Source organism: Candida pseudojiufengensis (assembly GCF_024610245.1).
Source record: "Candida pseudojiufengensis strain CBS 10847 chromosome Unknown scaffold6, whole genome shotgun sequence".
Classification (NCBI taxonomy): domain Eukaryota; kingdom Fungi; phylum Ascomycota; class Pichiomycetes; order Serinales; family Debaryomycetaceae; genus Lodderomyces; species Lodderomyces pseudojiufengensis.
This window is the reverse complement of record NW_026261522.1, coordinates 667,501-692,498: the sequence shown is the minus strand read 5'-3', so window position 1 is coordinate 692,498 and position 24,998 is coordinate 667,501. Positions and strand designations below refer to the sequence as shown.

General features: G+C 31.1%; 10 protein-coding genes across 10 annotated transcripts; 6 read left to right on the top strand and 4 right to left on the bottom strand. All coding sequences in view use genetic code 12, as the record gives it.

Moving 5' to 3' along the window:
• Positions 1-141: 141 nt before the first annotated feature.
• Positions 142-5,493, top strand: SEC7 (Arf family guanine nucleotide exchange factor; the record flags this gene model as incomplete). Its single annotated transcript, XM_051758818.1, has 1 exon — positions 142-5,493. The coding sequence occupies one exon, from the start codon at positions 142-144 to the stop codon at positions 5,491-5,493; it is 5,352 nt and encodes a 1,783-aa protein (XP_051617132.1).
• Positions 5,494-5,809: 316 nt separating this feature from the next.
• Positions 5,810-6,901, top strand: KGF55_000393 (uncharacterized protein; the record flags this gene model as incomplete). The annotated part of the gene is made up of 2 exons (XM_051758807.1): positions 5,810-5,827; positions 6,128-6,901. 2 exons carry the CDS (start codon positions 5,810-5,812, stop codon positions 6,899-6,901), a joined length of 792 nt encoding a protein of 263 aa, XP_051617131.1.
• Positions 6,902-7,318: 417 nt separating this feature from the next.
• On the bottom strand, positions 7,319-7,747 carry KGF55_000392 (uncharacterized protein; the record flags this gene model as incomplete). Its single annotated transcript, XM_051758796.1, has 1 exon — positions 7,319-7,747. One exon carries the CDS (start codon positions 7,745-7,747, stop codon positions 7,319-7,321), a length of 429 nt encoding a protein of 142 aa, XP_051617130.1.
• Positions 7,748-8,414: 667 nt separating this feature from the next.
• Positions 8,415-8,843, bottom strand: KGF55_000391 (uncharacterized protein; the record flags this gene model as incomplete). Its single annotated transcript, XM_051758785.1, has 1 exon — positions 8,415-8,843. One exon carries the CDS (start codon positions 8,841-8,843, stop codon positions 8,415-8,417), a length of 429 nt encoding a protein of 142 aa, XP_051617129.1.
• Positions 8,844-9,435: 592 nt separating this feature from the next.
• Positions 9,436-11,232, top strand: KGF55_000390 (uncharacterized protein; the record flags this gene model as incomplete). The annotated part of the gene is made up of 1 exon (XM_051758774.1): positions 9,436-11,232. The coding sequence occupies one exon, from the start codon at positions 9,436-9,438 to the stop codon at positions 11,230-11,232; it is 1,797 nt and encodes a 598-aa protein (XP_051617128.1).
• Positions 11,233-11,259: 27 nt separating this feature from the next.
• On the bottom strand, positions 11,260-12,672 carry KGF55_000389 (RBR-type E3 ubiquitin transferase; the record flags this gene model as incomplete). Its single annotated transcript, XM_051758763.1, has 1 exon — positions 11,260-12,672. The coding sequence occupies one exon, from the start codon at positions 12,670-12,672 to the stop codon at positions 11,260-11,262; it is 1,413 nt and encodes a 470-aa protein (XP_051617127.1).
• A 642-nt stretch (positions 12,673-13,314) lies between these two features.
• KGF55_000388 (uncharacterized protein) lies at positions 13,315-14,349 on the top strand (the record flags this gene model as incomplete). Its single annotated transcript, XM_051758752.1, has 1 exon — positions 13,315-14,349. One exon carries the CDS (start codon positions 13,315-13,317, stop codon positions 14,347-14,349), a length of 1,035 nt encoding a protein of 344 aa, XP_051617126.1.
• Positions 14,350-14,805: 456 nt separating this feature from the next.
• On the top strand, positions 14,806-16,995 carry ZCF32 (Zcf32p; the record flags this gene model as incomplete). The annotated part of the gene is made up of 1 exon (XM_051758741.1): positions 14,806-16,995. The coding sequence occupies one exon, from the start codon at positions 14,806-14,808 to the stop codon at positions 16,993-16,995; it is 2,190 nt and encodes a 729-aa protein (XP_051617125.1).
• Positions 16,996-17,395: 400 nt separating this feature from the next.
• SEN1 (putative DNA/RNA helicase) lies at positions 17,396-23,359 on the top strand (the record flags this gene model as incomplete). Its single annotated transcript, XM_051758729.1, has 1 exon — positions 17,396-23,359. One exon carries the CDS (start codon positions 17,396-17,398, stop codon positions 23,357-23,359), a length of 5,964 nt encoding a protein of 1,987 aa, XP_051617124.1.
• A 68-nt stretch (positions 23,360-23,427) lies between these two features.
• Positions 23,428-24,933, bottom strand: KGF55_000385 (uncharacterized protein; the record flags this gene model as incomplete). The annotated part of the gene is made up of 1 exon (XM_051758718.1): positions 23,428-24,933. One exon carries the CDS (start codon positions 24,931-24,933, stop codon positions 23,428-23,430), a length of 1,506 nt encoding a protein of 501 aa, XP_051617123.1.
• Between the last annotated feature and the right edge of the window lie 65 nt (positions 24,934-24,998).

Genomic DNA, 24,998 nt, shown 5'->3' with positions numbered 1-24,998 from the left:
CTTTGCGGACACAAAATTACTTTTGAAGTTCAACAGAAAAATCAATCTAAACAACAAACAAATATTAATTTCAAATCAAATCAATAAAGCCATAAATCCTACACAAGGCACATTACCAATTACGTTTCAAGTCGTATATTAATGAGTGAGGAAGATAACGAGAATGATCAATTGTCTAAGAAATTGGAACAAGAGGATTCTACAAATTTGAATGGAATTGATAAAGATCAAGTACTCAAGGAATCAACACCAATCGATGAACCAACTGTCGAGGATACAACAACGAAGGAAACTGAAGACACGCTAGAGGCTAAGGATACACCCGAAAATGGTGAATCGAGTATTCATGCAAAGAGTTCCCAAAATGACTCAAATCTGGAAACATTACAAGAATCTTCACCAGTAGTTGAAATAACTGAAGCCACTGAATCAAGTTTAACTTTAAATACAGCTCCCACAAATGGACAGTCACGTCTTAGATCATCAACCTTATCATCAACTTCAACATCTACAGCTACCGTTGATAATACACAAATTTTCAAAAAAACATTTGAACTAATACTAAACTCCAAAGAGGCCAAGAAAAATGAATCTTTCAAAAATAAAATCCAAAAATCCCTTGATTCAATCAACAATTATGATGATAGAGATCCTCATATAATATTTGATTCTTTAAAGGCATGTTGCGAATCGAGTAGCGTTGACTTAAAATCCAAAGCAGTTGATTTGTTTGCAAAATTATTTGACTATGCCAAATTTGATGATAATTTTGACAAAGTTAAACTAACAGATGAATCAGTTAATGTTATATCTACATGTTTTGATGGAGAAGGTACGGATCCTGAACTAGAATTACAAGTAGTTCGTGCCTTAATGCATTCTATTTTATTAATGCCTTGTCATGGTGCATCTTTGTTACAAGCTGTGAGACAAATTTATAATGTATTCATATTTTCACTAACTGCTAGAAATCAAGCTATTGCTCAAGGTATTTTAACACAAGTTATTGGCGCAATTTTTCAAAGAGTTCGTGATTCAATGAATTCAAGAAGTAAAACTAATAGTTCCACAAGATTGACTTTAGCATCAACCGAAAACCTTCCAGAAACAAAATTAACTTTAACAGAATTGGAAACAATCAACACTTCTATTAATGACAGTGACAAAGTAAATGAAGCAAGCTCAGCAAGTGATACTGAAGAGGATTTGGCTGTCAAGGATGCATTCTTAGTCTTTCGAGCTATGTGCAAATTATCAATTAAATCATTAGATGCAACAACAATTGATATGAAATCCCACTCTGTGAGGTCAAAGTTATTATCTCTTCATATAATTCATACAATATTAAGGGAACATATTGAAATATTTTTAAGTCATGACGTTTTATTAGTGTCATCAAATTCAAATGAAAGATTGATAAATTCCGTAAGACCTTACATTAATCAAGCATTATCAAAAAATGCCGCATCTGCATTAGCACCAGTATTTGAATTATCATTAGAAATTTTCTGGATAATAATATCGAATTTAAGATCCGAATTTAAAAGAGAGATTCCTGTATTTTGGGATGAAATATATTTCCCAGTGGGTGAAATGAAATCTTCAAGTGCTCATCAAAAAAGATATCTTTTGTCCATAATAGAAAGGTTGTGTAATGACTCAAGATGTATCATAGAATTTTACCTCAATTATGATTGTGATAGAAATATGCCAAATATATGTGAAAAATTAATTGATCATTTAACAAAATTGTCTTTACAAAGAGTTGAGGTTACAGCTCAACAGAAACAGGCATTTATAGAAAACAGAAGAAAAGGAATTTCTGTATATGACGTTGGTAAAATAGCAAATTTAACGTCAAGTACAATGTCTTCAAAACCACCCGACCCAGAAATTTACTACTTGTTTCCTGTTGAATATGCTTTGAAAATGACATCCATTAGTTGTTCAGTCGCTTTCCTTCGTTCTTTGTATTCCTGGGCTCAAAAAGGTTTGAGTGTTAAACCACAACAGCTGCCAACAAATGGTTCATCACTTTCATTATCAAGAAACAGATCCGACTCCAACAATACATCTGCAAATGTGAGTAGAAACCCATCATTCATAAACGGTGATGATTCTTCAAAAGAGACTGATAAGATCGAGCAATTTGAAAATCAGAAACAAAGAAAAAAAGCATTATTAGAAGGCATCAAACAATTTAATCAAAAAGCTAAAAAAGGTATAGCTTATTTTGTAAATCATGGCTTTATTCCTTCAGATTCTCCAACTGACATTGCAAAATTTCTTCTAGAAGTTGATGGACTTGATAAAGCTTCTATAGGTGAGTATCTTGGTGAAGGTGATGAGAAGAATGTTGCTATAATGCATGCATTTGTTGATTTAATGGAATTTAATCAGACAGAATTTGTGGATGCCATGAGAAGATTTTTACAATCATTCAGATTACCTGGGGAAGCTCAAAAAATTGATAGATTTTTGTTGAAATTTGCTGAAAGGTATACTATGGGTAATCCTGAATTATTCGCGAATGCAGATACAGCTTACATACTAGGATATTCGGTCATAATGCTTAATACAGATTTACATTCACCACAAGTTAAAAATAGAATGACATTTGACAGCTTTGTTATGAATAATTCTGGAATCGATGATGGTAAGGATATACCTCGAGAATTATTACAAAAGATTTACGATGAGATTTTGAACAATGAAATAAAGCTTAAATCAGAGCAACATGCCGCGTTATTAGCAGGGGACTTAACAGTAACACCAACAAGTGCATCATCTGGTTTTTTTAGTAGTAGAGATTTAAACCGTGAAGCATATATATTTGCATCAAAGGAAATGTCTCAAAAGACTGAGAAATTGATGAAGAATTTAGGCAAGAAAACATCTACGGATGATGATAATATGTTCTATGCAGCAACAAGTATTTTACATGTGAAATCAATATTTGATACTTTATGGATGTCAATTTTAGCTGGTTTGACTCCACCTTTTAAGGAATATGATGAACATTATGTAACTAAGGCATGTTTGGAAGGTATAAAATTATCTTTAAGAATTGCTTGTATGTTTAATCTAGATTATGCTCGAGCATCTTTTATTGGAGCTTTGGTACAATTTCAAAATTTGAATAATTACGAGGAAATGAAACAAAAAAATGTTGATGCAATTTATATTATGTTAGATTTGGCTGTAGCAGAAGGTGATAAATTAGGTGGAGCATGGATTCAAATATTACGATCAATATCACAAATTGAACGTCTTCAACTTATTGCACAAGGTGTTGATCAAGATTCTATACCCGATGTTACGACGGCAAAACTAATAACCAGAGTTTCTTCTGATAGTTCAAGTACAAGTTCAAGCTTTTTTAGTTCATTTGCATCTCAAACACCAGCACAATCAGCAGCAAACAAATTTCATAATCAACATCTTTCACCTGAAGTTGCTAGATTGCTACTCAAAACTGACTTGGAAGTTGCCATTGACAAAGTATTTACAAATAGTGCGAATTTGACAGGAAATAGTATAGTTGAATTTGTTAAAGCATTATCTGAAGTTTCAAAAGAAGAAATAAATTCATCAGGTCAAAGTAGTCATCCTAGAACTTTTTCGTTACAGAAATTTGTTGATATATGTTACTATAACATGAATAGAATTCGTCTAGAATGGACACATCTTTGGGCAACCATGGGTGAAACTTTTAATGCTTTGGGCTGTCACTCTAATCCGTCAATTTCATTTTTTGCTTTGGATTCATTAAGACAATTATCAATGAGATTTCTTGAAATTGAGGAATTAGCAAATTTCAAATTTCAAAAAGAATTTTTGAAACCTTTTGAATATGTCATTATACACAATAGATCGTTAGAGGTAAAAGACATGGTACTTGAATGCATGAATAATATGATCTTAGCAAGAGCAAGTCAAATAAAGTCAGGTTGGAAGACAATATTTAATGTATGTACAGCTGGTGCGAAAGAAAATAAAGAATCGTTAGTAATGAAGTCTTATAAAATGGCAATTTGGATAAACAAAGAGTATATTGAAGAAGTCAGACGACAAGATTCATTTGGAGATTTGGTTGTTTGCTTTACGACCCTTGCTAAAAATGAGAGATTTCAAAAAATTAGTTTATTATCATTGGATGTGTTATCAAAATTAATATATGAAATTGCTCAGTATAGTTTTTTTGACGAAAACAATGGAAATTTAGAATCGATTGAAAAAGATGAACATTTCACAAAGCTTTGGTTCCCTGTATTATTAGGATTTTTTGACATAATTATGACAGGCGAAGAGTTAGAAGTAAGATCTAGAGCATTGAATTCTTTATTCGATTTACTTATGAAATATGGAAAGCATTTTGATCAAAAATTTTGGAATTTGATCAGTAAAGATATATTATTTCCAATATTTAATGTTTTAAGTAATCATTGGGAGTTAGGTTTAGATGAAATGAATGATAATTTGTCAGTTTGGTTATCAACCACATTGATCCAAGCATTAAAGAGCATGATAAATCTATTCACCCATTATTTTGATGAATTAAACCATTTATTGAATGAATACTTGAAATTGATTACATCCTGTATATGTCAAGAAAATGATACTATTGCAAGAATTGGACGGGAATGTTTAACTAATTTATTAACAGATAATGCAAAGAAACTAGATCGAGGGCATTGGGAACAAATTTTAGAAACTTTCGAAAGTTTATTTGAACTCACTACTGCAAAAGAATTATTTTTATTAGACCCATTAAGAGATGAAGTAGAAGAAGATAATAGTGATATAGAGCCTTTTAATAAAGATGGATCAGAAAATTCAGAGCTTAAAAATCATATACTTGATGACAATGAAATGAGATTGAAAAAATCAAAAGATAAATCCTCAATAGTAGTTAAAAGTGTTTTGCAATTACTACTCATTCAAACATTATCTGATTTATTTGAGAATGATACATTTTATGAAACAATCCCTTACCAATTTTTAATGGATACAGCTGATCTTTTATACAATTCATACGAATTTGCAAAGACATTTAATGATGACTATGACTTAAGAGTTCGTTTATGGAATGCAGGGGTTATAGAAAGATTACCAAATTTATTAAAACAAGAGTCTACATCATCAGCTGTATTTATAAATATAATGTTCAGAGTTTATTGTGATGATAATAAATCAAAACCAGAAGACAAACGAAACATTTTAAGTAAATTACATCCTTTATGTTTATCAATTATCGACAATTATTTGAAATTTGATGAAACAAATCAAAAGAGAAATATTACTTCTTGGAAACCAGTAGTGATAGAAATTTATGAAGGATATTTTGAATTAGATGATGAGGATTTTATTAATTATGCCCCACTGATGTATGAATTAGTACTTGAGGTACTAAATAAGAATATAACAAATGATTTAAAAGGTGCCTTGAAGAAATTCTTGACAAAAGTAGGGGAGTTATTCATTCAAAGATAAAGAGTATATATAGAGCAATTAAAAGCATAAGTTAATTCTTTAAAATTATTTTTATTTATTATTCATCTCTGATTTTTATACAACAGGATATCTTTTACACTTATTATATTGTATTAGTCAATTGATTGTTTATTTTTGTTCTTTATGTACCCTCCTGCATAGAACCTGTGTCATAGAAAATTTTTTTTTGCAAAATTATTCAACGAAACCTTCTTGCTAATTTTTTTTTTTTCAAAGAATTGACTTTATTATATGGAATTTCAATTTTACATAAATTTAGTTGATACATTAAAATCCTGAAGAATATCATTTGAAAATGTCATTCCAAAACAAAGTATGTTTTATTGGTTTAAATTGCTTGTTGCAAAGAGAAAAGTGGTATTTGATCCGGAGTTTTTAAAATTACTGAAATTGACAAGAATGGGGTTGCCAAATACATAATTGTGGAGACAAGTTAATTATAACACTTCTCGATCAAAATTCCAGGGATATTCAACAAACTCATTTTCAACAATTGTCCAATACTTTCATGCCCAATGAATGATCTTACATTTATCATCATGGATTTGCAACTTGTTTGCTACTTTACTCGTGTGACATTAATTGTGACGTGAATACTAACTAGACCCTTTAGAATTTATATGATTTGTTAGGTAACGACATTGAAGAGGATTCTGGTGCTCAATTACCAGTCAAAGAGGTTGTCAAGAAGAACACTTCCTCTAAAAAGGCCGATGTTGCTCCACCATCCGCTGATCCAGCTAAAGCTAAAAAGAAATCAAAGCCAACTGGTAACGAAGGTGCTTTAAAAACTCAAATCAATAACAAAGAAGCTCAACCACCACAATCAACTGCAAGTAAACATCAAAAGAAACCATTTGATCGTCATTCAAGATCTGGTAAAACTGATTCTCAAAAGAAATTTAAACAAGGTTGGGGAGAAAGTGATAACAGAGAATTAGAAGGTGAAGTCGAAGGAACTCAAGATGCCATCGCTGAATTAGACGAAGAAGCTGAAGGTGATTCGGAATCTGTTGATAACACTCCAAAAAAATCATTACAGGAGTATCTTGCTGAACAACAACAAAAGCAACAAGATTTAGCTGGTGCTAAAAAGTTAAGACAAGCTAATGAAGGTGCTGAACAAAAATGGAATTCAGAAGAAAGAATTGAAAGACATCAAGAGGATTTCTTCGCTTCTACTCATCAAAAGAAAAGTAAATCAAAAGCTCCAAAAGAAAAAGTATTTTTAGAAATTGAAGCTACTTTTTATGATGAACAACCACAACAATCATCGAGAGGTGGATTTAGAGGTGGTAAAAGAGGAGGATTCAGAGGCAATGGTAACAAAAGAGGCAATTCCAGAGGAGGTAAATCTTTTAATGAAAGAGATTTCCCATCTTTGTAAAAGAAGAATTTTACTTAAAACAATAATTTTCTCGAAATAATGATGTAACTTGACACTTCTATAGTAAATAACTTAGTAAATAACTATATTCGTTAAATGACTGAATCGTCATGGACATTATCATCAAACTTAACTCTTAAGGTTTAAAAAACATACTTATTATACTCAGATCGTGACTAAATCAACTAAAAGAATTCAGACATTGTAAGTTAACCTTATGTAATTTATTTTACTCCTGAAAGACTTAAATTTAATTTTCAACCAAATCTGTCGATGTCAAACTACCGGAGAAAAAAGTATTATTAGTTGCAATTGTGCAATAGTCTATCTACTAGTCAGATGTCAAAATTATACATAAAACTACAAAAATTCCATGCTTTTCAATTATCAATTCACTAATTAATTGTTAACCACTAATTAACCTAAAAATGTGTTTATAAATAGAAACAAACATATTAAAAATGAAGAAACTTTAAAAGATTCATCACCACCATTTTTTTTTGATGAACTTTCAATATCATTAACATAAATTTGAATTTGACCAAATGATATACTTGAAGTTCCATTATTTGTGAAATTATAAATAGGTAAAACTTGAGTTTGATAGAAATAATAAGGATTCTTAGATATACTAAAATCAATTGAATAATGTGAAGAGCCAGGAGGAAAATCATTCATATTCCAAACTGATGTTCCTGGTACCATTATAATTGTATTATTTGTTTGTAATGGCACCCATTCAACTAATTGGGTATGACTTGATACGCTAGGTGGCGAGGTTATAGTATTCGGTAATGAAGAATCATAATTTGAAGAAGATGATAATATGGTTGTTGAAGTAGACATTTTTTGAAACTGCCATTAATTTGTACTTTGGGGTTCTAAGTTGTGAAATAGAAATACTTGGTATAAAATTCAAGGAAAACTACATGTTTTCTATTTATATGTCAAATCATTTTCACAATCCAATCAATTTTTTTAAAAGGAGTTTTTGAGCTTTCTCCTAAAAGATTATAGTGGTTTTAATCAAAAAGTTAGTCTAGTCTATAAATGAATAAGATAATTTGAACGGCCCCAAAAATTTGGAATACTGCTTCTTCATCACTGGTTATGGTAGTAGTTTTAGTTTTATCCACTATAATGACTACTAAAATTTCAGGGTTCAAAACCATTTTAGTTGAATACTTTTACCGTGATTTAGAGTTTAACATTTCCAACATTTGAATCTAAAATCAGATAGTTATTCAATATGGTTCGCACAAATGATAAATTTATGATACAATAATGATCTTCAAGGACTGGATCACAGACAAACAAATTGACCATATAGCGGCATTGGCTGAGTCAGCAGGTGAGAGTGAAATAAGAAACTCACTGTCATCAACCACGAATCCTTTCGCAGATCGAATGACAGAGATCTTAAATGCAGATCGAATGATAGAGAAGAAAATAAAAACATCAATAAAGCTAGAAATTCCTGACATTCTATACTTCTCAATTATTAATTCACTAATCAACTTAATAATGTGTTTATAAGTACAAACAAACATATTAAGAATGAAGAAACTTTAATAGATTCATCACCACCATTTTTTCTTGATAAACTTTCGTTATCATCAACATAAATATCAATTTGGCCAAGTGATAAACTCGAAGTACCATTATTTGGAAAAAAATAAATAGGTACAACTTGAGTTTGATAAAAATTATATGGATTTCTAGATATACTAAAATCAACTGAGTAATGTGAAGAGCCAGGAGGAAAATCATTTATGTCCCAAATTGTTGGTCCTAATATCATTTGAATTGTATTGTTAGTTTGTAATGGCACCCATTCAACTAATTGAGTCTGGTATAATATGCTAGGTGCCGAAGTTATAGTATTCGGTGAGGAAGAATCATAATTTGAAGATGAAGATGACATAGTTGTTGAAGTAGACATTTTTTGAAACAGCCATTAATTTTCTTTTGGGGTTGTATACTGTGGAATAGATTACATGTTATAAAATTAGAGGAAAACTACATGTTTTCTATTTATACGTCAAATCATTTTCACAATCCATTCAAAATAAGTTTTTGAGCTTTCCCCTAAAAAGTTGTAGTAGTTTTAGTTTAAAATTTAGTCTAGTCTATAAATGAAAAGATAGTTAGAACGGCCCCAAAAATTCAAAATATTGCCTCTTCTTCACAGTTATGGTATTATTTTTAGTTGTATCAACTATAATGACTATATCTCAGGGTTCGAAACCATTCAAACAAAATGCCTCTACTTACCATGTTTTAATTTTGACATTTCTAATCAATTTAATCTAAAGTGAGATCTAATTTTAAATGGTTTGATTTATTCATATTTTCTTCAATGTCGCATAAGTCATTTTCTGTTAATGATAAATTTACGACTTGAACTGTGATAATAATACTTCAAAAATGATCACACTCAAAACTCGCATATTTTAACTTCTCCCCACATTTCGATTTGAAGTAAGATATAATCCTACAATAAAATTAAAGGAATAAAAGAATATTTATAAATTATGAGTATAAATGATCTGGATCATTTTGAAAATAATCAGTCACCTAAAGCTCAAAATTCTTCTAGAGCGTACTATAAAGAATTAGCTGTTAATCTAGTGAATAACGCTGTTCATAAAGGAAATACTTTAGCACAGCAAAATCCGGGTAGCAAAAGAGCAATAGCAGCAACAACAGCATCAACAATTTTAGAGATGGGATTAGATCGATACAATAATAGATCTTCAAGATCTGGATCAATAGATTTGACTGACGAACAAATTAATCATATAGCAGCAATGGCTGAGTCAGCAGGTGAGAATGAAATAAAGAAGTCACTGTCCTCAACCACAAATCATTTTGCAGATCGAATGATAGAGAAGATTATGAAATCATCAATACCGCAAGATATTCCCGAAAGAGAAATATTTGAAAAAAGGTTAAATGATCCTGAAAGAAATAAGAGACCTGGGTTGTCAATTGGAACTTTGACTTCAAATGTTAAACAATTGGCTAGTAAAATGACAAACTTTTTTGCTATACAATATGAAATCATTCATATAATAACTTGGAAACAACCAAATAAAACTTTGAGTGTTTTGGTTTTATATACTGCTGCATGCCTTTGGCCACATTTGATTTTGGCATATCCATTAATTTTTATTTTATTTGGAATTATGATTCCAGGATATGTTCATAGACATCCACCTATGAGATCAGATTTGATCAAAGTCAAAAAAAGAGGTCAATCTTTATTGAAATTTTTAAATGCTACTCCAGAAACCAGTATCGTTGAAGACATGGTAGATGAAAATTATCTTAGAGAAGATGCAGAAATCGCATCTTCGACTTATTCAATATCCGAAGAAGCTTCAGATATAACGATTTCATCATCTCAACCACAATCAAGTAAAACTAGTAATAAAGTTGAGGATAAGAAAGAATCATCCGAAAGACGAAAATCAAACGTGGCATTATTAATTAATTTAAGAGATTTTCAAAATTTAACAACTGACGTATTGCAAGCATTAGATAATGGAGAGAAGTTTTATTACGAAACCGCTGGATTTAAAGACGAAAGATTGTCAACATTCATTTTTTATGGCATTTTAGTTGCAACATTTGCTACATTGTTTTTAGGACAGTTTATACCGTGGAGATTAATTTTCATAAATGCTGGATGGATAGGATTAATTTTATGTCATCCGAAAGCTAAGAAGTATTTGATAGATATGAGTAAGTCTAGAAAAGAAAATGCCAAATATGCTAAGATTAAAAAGGAAATTGAACAAGAAGCTCAAATTGAGAAAAATGGTAAACCTGAAGAACAAGTATCAATGGCAACTACCGTCAAGAATGATATTAAGCAATTCGATCGTAATGATATCATTGTTGATGACAAACCCGAAGTTAGAATAGTCGAAGTTTATGAGCTTCAAATCAAAAGCATCTTAAAAAGTAATTGGTCATTTTATAGATACTCAACCACGATGTATGATAAAGATAATAAAAATAGAATTGCAGGAAAAAGACCGGTAGGAGTAGATCATTTGAATAAAGTACTACCACCTAAAGATTGGAAATTTGATATGGGTTTTGTCAATAAATGGGTTTTAGATACAAAACCAAAAGAGTATATAAAAGAAAGATCATTAGACCCCGATTTATTCATAATAAAAAGTCAAGAAGATAATGGGTGGATTTATGATAATATGAAAGATGTTGTACATCTGGAAATTATTTATGAGTTTAGAAGAAGAAGATTATATAGAGAGTGTTATAGATATGGAAGACCTCATAAAAAACCAAAAAGTTTTTAATAATATATACGATACATTGCATTTACTTTATGTTTGATTTTCGTCTTCAGCTCCAACCATTCCAAAAAATAATAATTTATAGCAAGGTGAAGTAGGATCAGAAAAATGATCATATGTGTTATCCATTTGAACACCACAATTAAAACAAAAACATGTTCGACACTCACAACATTTCATTCTATTACATCCATCACTTTTTTCAATGATTGCTCCACACCCGGGACATTCTTTCAATTCCGTACCTTGTTTAATCATTTCTTCAAATAATTTATCCATTTGATATTCATCAATCGCTTTTAATACTTTACTTCTACCATATTTTGCATGCAAAATCTTTTTTTCATGGGATCCCTGTGGCATATATTGATAATTCATCAAATCTTCAACTGGTATACCTTCATATTTTTCATGTATCTTAACACATTTTTTGAATCTTGCATGATATGAATTTCTACAATCAATACAAAATGCATATTTACATTTTTTACAAACAACTAATTTGTCATTCAAATCTTCTCTAAATATTAATTCTTCACATCCAAATCTTGGACATTCTACAACCCTTTTAGGTAGTAACTTTTTGATTAATTCGAATTGAGACTTTTTGAATAGTAATAAATATTTCTCAACTAATGGTGGAGGAAGTAAAGATTTCAATTTGTATAATGGCACATTGGGAGTAAAAAGACTATCAACAACTTCTTTAATATTTTTATCAGCTAACGTCCATGATTCTATTTTTATCATTTCATCTCTTTTCGATTTGTAATTTTTCATACAATTATATTCAGGACAATGTATATTGTTTATATCACCTTCATTAATGATTGAGGTAAAAAATCCAGTTAAACATTCATTACAAAAGACATGTTTACATTCTTCAAATATTGTACAAGTTAAACCTTTATTTTCGATTTGACAAATTTCACAAGTAAACGTCCTTGCTTCAAATTCTTTCTGTTTTTCTTTCTTATCAAATACTAAAAATTCATTAAATTTCTCAAAATCTTCAAAATTAAACTCTTGTGGTAAAATTTCATTCAATGAATCTTGAACTTGTTCCTGGATGTACATTATTGATTCATATAATACTCTATCTTTATTTTCATCCCATATTTGAAATAATTGATTTTTCAATTTATTGATTTTGCCGTCAGATAAACTCTTGCTTTTAATATCAAAACTTGGTGGAGAATGAAAAGGATAACCATCAGAAATACTGAAATTAAAAGTAATTGGAGGTAAATGATTAATATTTTGAGTTGATAGAATTGTATTTCTTTGAGTTAAGTTTATCACAATACCTTGATCTATTTTAATTGGTATATTTATTGATCCACATAAAAGATTGAAATCAATTAGTAAGTCATCATAAATACAACCTAATGTTTGTAATTCTTCTATCGTTGGGTCATTTGAAAACGGTATCTCATCTGTCATATCATCTGTTCAAACATCTATGTCTTTCTAACACTAGAGGATTGTATAAAAGTGTTCTCGGAGTCATCAAATGATATAAATAATAATATTGAAATGAAACAAAAGAAATTAAAGTTAGATAAATGATTAATTTAGTGTAATAATAATAATAATAACATGGTGTGTCATATTCCACCAGCTCATCATATATCATAATGTAATAATCATAAAATCTAAGACTAGATTCGTTCAATTGAGTTAAAGGTTTTTGCCTTTTGAACAATTTTTAGCTATAAATTTAATGATTCAAACTGTAATATTCTTATAGTATTAAGTTCAATCCAGTTTTTATGCAGGGTTTGAACTTACAATTCAATATATTGTCTATTGAAACAAGCTTAATGATTTAATTCTTCTTTCTGAAGTTTAATTCAAACCTACTTTTCCAGAATGCTAAACATAAATCATCAAACTTTGAATTTGAATATCCTTACAATATCTACATTGAATATTATTCATTTACAAAGTGGTAAATACTTTTTCAATTTACGAGAATTAATATTTTTGTACACCAAAATATCAAATAACAATTAATTATTATTTGTCTCTACAAACTCAAGAATCGAACAATTAAAGGATATCAATTCCACCAGTTTAACTTATATGGATTCATTCTCCAATCGAGTCAAGACATTTGATGCATTCCCAAAAGTAGATCCACAACATCAAGTACGATCTCAAAGAGGTGGATTTTCAACAATATTAACTTATTTTTTTGGACTTTTAATACTATGGATTGAAGTTGGTGGTTTTATAGGAGGTTATATAGATAGACAATTCATAGTGGATGATGTGATTAGATCTGATTTGACAATTAACTTGGATATGATGGTTGCAATGCCATGTGAGTATTTACATACAAACGTTGAAGACATAACAAGAGATCGATTTTTAGCAGGTGAAACTTTAAATTTTGAAGGAGTAAATTTCTTCATTCCTCAAGGATTTAAAATAAATAATCCTAATGATTTTCATGAATCACCTGATTTGGACCAAGTAATGCAGGAAAGTTTAAGAGCTGAATTTAGGTCAAGTGGTCAGAGAGTTAATCAAGGTGCTCCAGCATGTCATATTTTTGGACAAATTCCAGTAAATCAAGTTAAAGGAGATTTTAGAATAACAGCTAAAGGTTTTGGTTATATGGATAGACTGCAAGTTCCAATAGAAGCATTTAATTTTAGTCATGTGATACAAGAGTTTTCATTTGGAGAATTTTTCCCATTTTTAAACAATCCTTTAGATGCTACTGGAAAAATTACTGAGGAACATTTACAAGTATATGGATATTATGCAAAGGTTGTTCCAACAATTTATGAAAAATTGGGTCTTGAGGTTGACACAAATCAATATTCATTAACTGAAAATCATTTAGTTGTTCAATTTGATCAAATAACTAAAAGAGCTCAAGGCGTTCCAGGAATTTATTTCAGATATAATTTTGAGCCAATTAAATTAATGATTAGAGAGAAACGTATACCGTTTCTACAATTTGTTGCAAAATTAGGTGTTATTGGTGGCGGATTGTTAGTAGCTGCTGGTTATCTTTTCAAATTGTATGAAAAATTATTACTAATACTATTTGGAAAGAAGTATGTTGATAAAGGTAAAGAGAAGAAGGAAGCGGGTTTAATAAATTGATGTCATGAGCAATGAATACCTCAGTTTTGATGATAAACATGCGGTCTAGAGTTTTGTAGTTTTGTAGATAAGTATTAGTAATTATAAGTCTATTGGAATTATAAACCACTTGTTATTGATTTCTCGGGCTACCTAAAATCAAATCACATCTCATATCTTTCACTAAAGTTTACTTAATATGACATCTGCAAGATTTGGAGCCAACAGTGGTAGAATTAAAGGAAAAAGAAAACGTTATAGCCTATGCAATTAAAGTTCTGCATTTAACCAAATTTAAATTGTCTCACTAATTTAATTTTGTGTCAGCGGCGTATTTTATATATAATCATGTAAAAATAAGGCATACATTTTGAAACCATACTACTAAGTCAATAGCTCATACACATATAGATACAATTGATCAATTAGGAGCTTTAGGATATTTTTAAACTATTGGCAATATTATTGTCAAGTATAATGATGGAAACAAAAACTAAAATTACTAGAAGTAGGTTTGGTTGTAATGTATGCAAAAAACTCAAGAAGAAATGTGACGAAGGGAAACCGTCTTGTGCTTATTGTTTAAAAAGGGGCTGTCCATGTGATTATACAAAAACATTAATATGGGGTGGTCGACCTTTTAAGTCAAAAAAATCAAACTCAGAATTTGAAACACCAGGCAATGAATTTAAAGAGTATAAGAATGATCTGAAAAACAAACCCAATCAAGGTATTAAATTTGTTCATCAAAACTTTACAACAGATAATAAGAGCTATATTGAGTCTTATGCAACACCTTTATCAACTGGCAGTACTAGTAACAAAAAGCGACGAGATGAAGATTTTGAAGATGATCAACAACAAAAAAAGCAGCATATTAATGATTCACAAATGGCAGCCACCTCGCCTCAATCCTTCCTCACGCCTCATGGGTATTCCATATTACAAGAAAACCAGATTGAAAGTCCTCAGAGTATTTATAACGAGCAAATTGATCCTTTAATAGTCAATCAATCCCAAAGGACGAAAACTAATCCTTCTTTTGTTTATCAATCTCAAGAAGTGATAGACTACCCACCAAGTTTCAACCAACTTGAAAATGAAATCGGTCGAATAACAGATGGCGAGGTACAGTTCCAACTTCAAAATCTGGACATTTTTCAAGATTTCTTACATGAACCTAACATTACTAAAACATCTTCCGATAGTTCATCAGTTGAAAATTATTCCCAAGACCTTGCGAAGATAGAAGAATATATGCCTACTCCTACAAATCTCATGGACGTCATGCCGTTTATCTATCGCCCTGCATTTAACAAGCAGTTGGAACCCGATTTGGATTTTGAATTAAATGAGGAGCAAAAAGTTGAAAAACTTCTAAACAGCATTCCTTCCCAACTATTACCCATGCCTTCACTACTATTGGATGTCCCCTTTTACAGAAACTTACTACATTTTTGGATCAATATCGCATCAGCTCACTTTGTTCCAGTCCCATCAGATATTTATATTGATAATCCTTTCAAAACAATACTCCCACAAATGGCTATGCAAGTTCCATCTATTCTTACTGTTTTATTGGCATTTTCAGCAAAAATCAGATCACAACTTATCGGTGATAGTGGGATACCCGAATCTGTTATAGATGTGTTATTATCAAGATCATGCAGTGAGCTTGTAAAATTACTACAAGACAAGAAAACAGCTACTTCTGATGAAGCTCTAGCAACAGCATTACTACTATCTTGTTTTGAAATATTTAACTCAAAGGATTTTAGTAGACATAGAGCTCATACTATTGGTGCAAGGCAAATTATAAAAGCAAGATCTTTTGATCCACTTGCAAAGAACAGGTTATCAAATAGTGAGAAAGATATAAAGTTCTTTTTATTAAGATGGTTTGTTTATACGGATGTCATTGGAGCTTTATCATCCACTAAAAACTCAGACGAGTATCTATTAATCTCAGATATCGATAAGTATGAACCTATAAATTCATTCAATACTATATACAAAGTTGACGATGAACATGCAGGGGAACAAATTGATTGTCTAACGGGTTTCGATTTGAAATACTTATCTCATTTTGCAAAAATTACCCTAGTTGCTAGAAAAACAAATGAATATTTGAGTCAACCAGGAGCTAATAGAAATACTATTCCACTGGAAATTATTTGTCAGGCTTTAGAAATCAAAGAGGCATTACAAGATACTTGTGTAAAAGATCATGATTTTATACAAATGAATCAAGAAAAATTATTCATTGATGGTATGAGCTCTAAAATTCAAGAGATTGAGATTTTGAAATATACAAATAAAATATTTTGTGATGCAGGTATCATACATTTATATAGGAGGGTCTTATTAATTCCAAGAGAATCTCATTTAGTTCAGGAATCAGCTACAAATATTGGATTATTAGCGAGACAAAGAATCCCACCTAAATCACCAACGGAAATTTGTCTTATTTTTTGCTTTTTCACAGCAGCTTGTGAAACATTAGATAAAAATTTACAAAAATTTTTCGAAGAAAGATTTATTGGTTTAGGTGAATTGGGAAATATAAATGCAAGAAAAGGTCTACAAATAATGAGAGAATGTTGGAATTCAGGAGTTGATTGGATCGAAGCTGCTACAACCATGGATCTTGATTTTGCTTTATTTTAAATCCGAAAAGATTATTAAAAATGACTTCTAGTTACAATATTTGATTTTCTTTTCTTTATCATTCACTCTAATAACGTTAGAAACGCGATTGATCATAACGAATATAAATTTTTGAAACGTCACGTTGGTAGCACCATAGTAGTTCAATGTGCATATTTTGCATCACGTAGACCAAAATTTAAACTACGATCTGTTTTAATACTTCCTCTTTATTAATTTTTCATAACACCACCATTAAGACATAAATATCTACACCGATTAGTAAAATTTACATCGTGTTTATTAAAAAATTAACTCAATATAGAGATCAACATTTTTCTGCATCGATACTCATTATATAAACATTTATAGAATTCTTTCGAATACTTATTGTATCTTATGCAATTTCATAGCATTTTAAATGCCGCCACCAGACGAAGAAGAATATAAGAAGCTTGTGGCTTTGATCAAAAAGTCGCTAGCGGGCGATGCTGACGGGCGCGTTCATGAACAAGCAATTATGAAAAGTCATGATTTTTTACTTCGTCATCAATCGGAAGATCATTGGTTTTGCAATGATTATCTATATCCCATTTCGTCATATTCGTTAATATTGTTTTCATTTCCAAACACAACTTATGGATTAAATTTGCAACCACACATAGCAAGAAGTTTAACTCATTGTGTTAATTGTCTACGAAATTTTGCCAAAGGAAAAGCAGAACTAAGATTGAGTTTTGCTATAAAGAAGAAACTACCTATTCAAAATGTTCAACAATTCATAACTACAGTAACTAATTGGGAGATTACGAAATTAGAACCATTGTTGGAGATTACATATCAGCAATTTATGGATGGAGATTTAGTGGATGAAGATCAAGCAAATATAGTGATACATTGGTTGTTGAATAACACAGAGATACTACAGCATAAGAATTTGAGAAATTTGTTTGATTACATTATTAGTCAAGTGAATCATGGAATTATCAGTTTAAAACCAAATACGCTTTTGCCAGGCATAATATATCTATTATTTGAGGGTACATCAGATGAAAAGTTATGGGCCAATCAATGGATAAATACTTTGAGACGAGATGGGATTTTGTATGATAAATCTGAATTGAACGAGGCTATAATTCTTGAATTTTCAAAGTATCTATACAGAATTCAAGATCCTGCAAAATATGATGATCAAAGTGCAATACAATTTTGGGAGGTGTTCAATAAAATCCTAGATTTTATTGACGCTGACGCTTTCATAATGAGATTTAATGAACCGGTTGATATTGATGTCATGAGTAGGCTCAACAATTTAAGGCTATATTCAATCACTAAATTACTTGCGAATAGCTTAATGGCTCGATTGAATGATCCATTACCTACTTTACTTGAAGTCATGACTAAGTTGTTGAATAAGATTCAATCTACATTTTGGTCATTGACAGTTCTGATAAATTATCTGGAGCTTACTGATGGTATATTAACTAATCCTGCACATCACAAATTACTAGAACAAGAACCAATGAAGGAAGATACAACAGAGTCGCGAAACCTTAATAATCTTTTGAAGTGGATGTTTTCCGTTGTAAATTCAATACCGAAATCACAATCACAATCATTAAGTTTGAAACTATATTCCTATTTAAGTAACTATACAATTAATGATAAGTCGCGGGAGAATTCAAAGATACAAAGAGAAACTTATTTACACGATTTGGGGTGTGAATTCCTTGATTCTGCATTTGATTTTGTTGACGACGGTGAAGTATCAGATTTGGATTATTCAGTGAAATTGATGGCCTTGAGAGATCTTAGATCTAGAATCGAGTATGTGAGTGAAAAATTGATGCTTTCGGCAATAAATGGTTCAACTGATTCTTCATCTCATGCCCTTAATGTCATCACCAAATGTTTGAAATATGACGTTGCCTTATTGTGTCACAACAGTGTTTTGCTACTAGACTTTAAAGTTCCAGTTATTTTCGATACATTCCCAATGCTTTGGTCAGCTGTCAATAAATCAAAACTCAATGCCAATACCTTTGTAGCTAAAGAAATAATCAAATGTTTTAATAAACTTGTTGTTGCAATCAAATTTCATCCAACTAAAATTTCAGATACTGACAAGAATTTGACCGATGGTAAATCACAGCATAATGAAAACATAGATTCCATTGTAAAATATATTAATCTGATATACGGAAATATAAGTCTTGCATCATCGTCTTCACTTAATGAAATAATGAAAGATCTGAAATGTTTAGAATCAATTTGGTCTTGTATTTTTTTTCCACAAACAGCTCAATCTGCTTTGGATATAATGGATGGGAACTCCAACGCTGGTGGTAGGTTTGAATTAATTCAAGATTGTTTGAATAAATATTTGAAAGAAACGTTGAATTCAATCAATAGAAGTATTATTATTTTAACTAAATTGGAAGCGTTTGAACCAAGTCCAAGGGCAGTAAGAATTTTGATGGATACCGTTAAAGCTTTAACTGATCCTTTGACCTCAATCTTGTCATCAAAAGAAATTTCCACATCATACACTCAGGTTCAACAATTTTGGAGTTCATGTTTGTCATTTTTGATAATGATTTATGAAAAAGCTATGATTTGGGCTAGTAAGTTTCATATGCACGAATTAGTTGAGTTTACAAGAGATACTTTAGATTTGAGTCATTTGTTATTAGAGTCATTTCGGGTGTTTGCAGATGGTATTTTTCCTTATGCTGAAAAAGACTCCTCCATTAATTTATTTGGAGCCTATATGATCTTATTTAATAATATACTTGCTTGGTTGAAACTAGGTGATCCAATTCTTTTAAATTATTGTGTTGATTTAGTCTTTAAAGTTATTGATCTTGCATCTGAACAAAAATTTCCAATTAATGATGGTATTATTGAAACTTTAGCTAAATTTGGTGTGAAAGCCAAAAGATTTAATAACAAATTGTCAGAAAGTCAAAGAGCACAAATATTGGAAAAAGCTCGGGAATTTAATGAGACTTTGGTTGAACGAATTGTGGATGCAGCTCGAGATTATAGGTCTGGAAATAAAGTTGAGTTGATTACGAAATCTGCTTCACCTGAGCTAACTGAAATAAGTGACAAATCTTTTAAAAAATCTATAAAATCTGGAATTCAAGAGAAACAACAACAAACACTAAGCAAGTTCACTCGTGTTTCAAGTGAACCTCCAATTGCTCCACCGCAACAAAAAGATGCTAAAGGAACTAACACAATGGCATCATTACGTCAAGAATTGCAACAATCAAGACAAAATATCAAACCAGAAAAAGCTCCAGCACCACCTAGACCTGCGGGATTCAATTCTAAACGAGCCGCTCCTATGATTGGAAGGTCTTTAAATGCAACTGCTCATAAAGTGAAAAAAGTAGAATCAGATTCTTCATCAGAAGAAGACGATTCTGAAGTTGAAGAATTATTTGGCCGTACTAGGAGAAAAGTGAAAATAACTGAAGTAGATTTTAATGGTAAAAAGATTAGCCTGATCAACAAACAAAAAATGATGAAACCGGTGGACCAAGAAAAACTTGACAGAGAAAGAATGAGAAAAAGGTTAAATGTTAGTCTTAACCCATTGTATCAAACAGTTTTAAAATGGAATTATAATTTGAACCTGGATTATCCTTCGAAAGATACCTCAATTTATCAAAACACCAAGCCAGTTTATAAAGATGTAAAAGAATATGTCAAAGTGACAGAGCCTTTATTAATGTTGGAATGTTGGCAAGCAATACAGGCAGCTAAAAATACAGTTGATGAAATTCCATTCGAAATATTCGTTGGTTCTAGAACCAGTATTGATAATTTTTTTGATGTGTTTACTTCCATGAACAAAAAAATGATCCTGGATAGAAAATTGACAGAGTCGGACCTCATAGTTTTGGCATGTAATAATGAATCAATCACCGATCCAATTGACCAGCGGCATTACGTGAAAGCTGAAGAATCACTTACTTGTTTGGCTAAAATTAGACTGATAAAGTCGGCTAATCCTGAGTATAGTGATGTTACTATTAGAGTTTACCCTACTGGACCAATGATGGCTGCATTAACTCCAAAAAGTACATTACTTGGAATGAAAGTAATGCAAATGACTACTGTCGAAAGAGAATTTTCTTCTTTGAAAGGTCTTGAATATTATGATTTGGCGGAATCAATAATAAAAGCCCAACCAAATAAACCAATTGAAATTAAAGATGAAGAGGTCGAGCATATGTGTAAAACCTACGATGTAAACATATCACAAGGAAAAGCAATAATGGGGACATACAAGAGTGACGGTTTCTCATTGATTCAAGGTCCTCCCGGAACTGGTAAAACGAAAACTATATTGGGTATAGTTGGGTATTCATTATCTCATGAAAAAAACGAAAAATTAATTGACATTCCTTCTAAGAAAGCTATTTCAACAGCCGAAAAGCCCAAAATTCTCATTTGTGCTCCGAGTAATGCTGCTGTAGATGAGTTAGTTATTAGGCTACGTGAAGGTGTAAAGGATTCAAAAGGTCAACACATGGATTTGAAAGTTGTAAGACTTGGTAGAAGTGATGCTATAAATGCTGCTGTCAGAGATTTGACTTTGGAGGAATTAGTTGATAAAGAATTACAGTCATCTCAGGTTGATGTCAAAATTGATCCAAATATTAGAAAAGAGCATACTAAAAAGATACAAGAGAGAGATCAAATTAGAAATAGATTGAACACTGAAAGTTTAAAAGCTAACGAAATTGAGGAACTTGAAATTAAATTAAGACAAATTAATAAAGAAAGAAGTGATTTAGCTAAAAAGTTAGACGACCAAAGAGAGAAATCATCAATTGCATATAGAACAAGGGAAATTGATAAAAGAAACATCCAAGCAAAAATTTTGGCTGATGCTCAAGTTTTATGTTCAACTTTATCAGGTTCAGCCCATGATTTGATTGCTAATCTTTCGGTGAAATTTGATCAAGTGATTATTGATGAAGCTTGTCAATGTTTGGAATTATCTGCAATGATACCATTGAGATATGGATGTAAAAAATGTATAATGGTGGGAGATCCAAATCAATTACCCCCAACAGTCTTATCACAAGCTGCGGCCTCTTACAATTATGAACAAAGTTTATTTGTGAGAATGCAACAAAATTATCCTGACAGTATTTACTTATTGAACACTCAATATAGAATGCATCCAATGATATCTGAATTCCCAAGCACTGAGTTTTATAATTCAAAATTAATTGATGGACCAGGTATGGAAGAAAAAAATACCAGACCTTGGCATTATACACCACCATTAACTCCATACAGATTTTTTGATATTGTTGGTAGTAAACATGAAAAGAATGAACTTACTAGATCTTTATTCAATACTGAGGAAGCTAATGTATGCTTACAGCTAGTTCAAAAATTAATGACAATGATTCCTCAAGCAACATTTACAGGTAGAATTGGTATAATCTCACCATATAAAGAACAAATCAAGAAGATAAAAGATGTATTCACAAAAAAATATGGGAGACAAATTTTGAATGAAATAGATTTCAACACGGTTGATGGATATCAAGGTCAAGAGAAAGAAATCATCATAATGTCTTGTGTAAGAGCTAGTTCATCTGGAAACATTGGCTTTTTGAGTGACGTTAGACGTATGAATGTTGCTTTAACACGTGCCCGTACAACCCTTTGGATTCTAGGAAATAAAAAATCATTAGAAACTAATGATGTTTGGAGGAGATTGTTGAAAAATGCGGAAGATAGAAATGCTATAACTCAAGCAAAATCAGGCTTTTTGAATCAGTTTGATGCATCAGCTCCGAAACGTTCAAATGACTTCGATGTTCCAAAACCAGCAAAAAAGGTTAAACATAATGAGGATACAAATATTACAAATAAACTTGATAGGACTTCAAATGTAAAATCGACCGACACCCCGTTGGGCGCTTTATCACCACTGGAAGGGTCTGCTGAATCTGTTAAGAATGGTTTTAATCGTGGAACAACCACCAGTAGCTTTACAGAATCAAAATCATCTGTGATACTAGATGAGATAAAACCTACTTCTTCTGGTACGTTACCCAGAAGATCCAACTCATCGAATCCACAAAATTTCTCCAATAATGGCTCCAAATCACTGCAACCTAAACAAGATTCAAGTTCAAAAAAATCAGATCAGGTTGATAACGGTAAAAGAGTCAACAAAGCTAAACCTTACATTCATAATTCATCTCCATCATCCACCAACAATAAAGCGATAAACAAAGAGCAAAGAAAACCAACATCATCTGGTATGGTGTTACCACCAAAGCCGAAACCAGCACCGAAGCCAAAATCAAGTGTATTCATACCTCGCAAACCATATAATCATAGATAATATAATTTCAGTCTTGCATTCACGATAAATGATTTACGTATATTATAGTTTAAACCTATTTACATACTTCAATTGTACTTCTTAGACTTCAGTATTTGTTTTGATTCTTCTTTTATCAATTGTATTCCTTTTGTAATTGCATCAATTTCGTCATGTATAAGTTTCGTAATCAATTCACCACCAGCTTCTTGATTGAGTTTTTCCAATTGATTTTTTGTGCTATCCAAAATGGTTAAAAGTGAAGTCTTGTCACCATCGGTGGTTGACTTACTCAAAACCATTTCAAAATTGTCTTCTTGTGACTTAAGGATATGTCGTACTTTAGTCCATAATTTATCATATTCGTTGAACGTGAAAGCTTTTTGAGTTGTTGTAATTACTTGATCATTTAATGCTTGATGTCTATGTAATAGATATGCTCTTACGCTCTCCAAATTCGACAGCGATAAAACATTATTGGAATGCTCATTTAATTTGATGTTTGAACCTTTTGATGATGAGACATTAGGACTATTTACAAGTTTACCAATTATTGTTTGAAATTGATGCTTTAATTGGGTTGAATTTTGTGAGCCTCTCATATAACCTTTTTCATAAGCCGTGGGACCGTGATCATGGTTCATGTCTGTGGCCTCATTAGAGGTATGAAGGGTTGGATCGTAAGGCTGAATTCCCATTCCAGTTTCTTTTACCTGTTCATCAGTAGTGTCATTGCTTTTTCCAATCAACTTTGTAGGAATCAGAAAGCTTATATCTATTGGGGTTTTGTCAATTAATGTAGCAATTTGTGTCTCAGGAATACCACTATTTTGCAAATAATTGTGAAGTAAATCTTGTCCATTGTTCTCCAAATTTTTGTATCCCTCAATATAAGTAGATATTCGACTTTCAATTATACTATTTGCATTTTCTATTTCTTGATTTAATAATTGCTTTTTCTTTTTCATCATTAATAGTTTTTGTTCCAACGTATCAATTTCATCATCTAAACTTTGAGATTCTTTAATCAATTTGATCACTTTTGAACCGTATTGACTTTGTCCACTTTTGATGTGTTTGATTTTTTTCAAAATCTTTTCACGCTTGAGATCCCATGTCTTAAAATATTCTGCTATTGATTGGGTATATGTGGCGTCCTTTGAATACAATTCATTCAAGGAGTAATGGCATTCGGACAATTGATGGAAAATTCTTACTATATCGTCTCTTAATTCATTTATATTATCTCCAGAATTCAAATTCTCAGAGTATAAGCTTGCTTTCTTTCGTAACTCATTCTGTAAGATCTCGATTCTAGTCGTTAAATGTTTGATGGGTTCGTTAAAGTTTTGATTCTCGGTAGGTGGCTGGATTACTGAATCAAGAATGCTACTGATTGACTCCATGAGCATGGGTTCTTCCTTCTTATCTTCCTCTTTACTTGATATAAACTCTTCAGGATCCAATTCGTATTCATTTTCATCTTCTTCTTCTGACATCATAAGGTTGAATTTAGGTTGGTCATCACTTGCAGTATTGATAAATTGACTTCTCACAGTTGATGCAAGGTTAATCGAATCATACTCATTTTCCATTGATTTAGTGTGGTTTCTTATCTTATCTGTAAAGGATTTATAAATGTTTTATCATCAATCAAAAT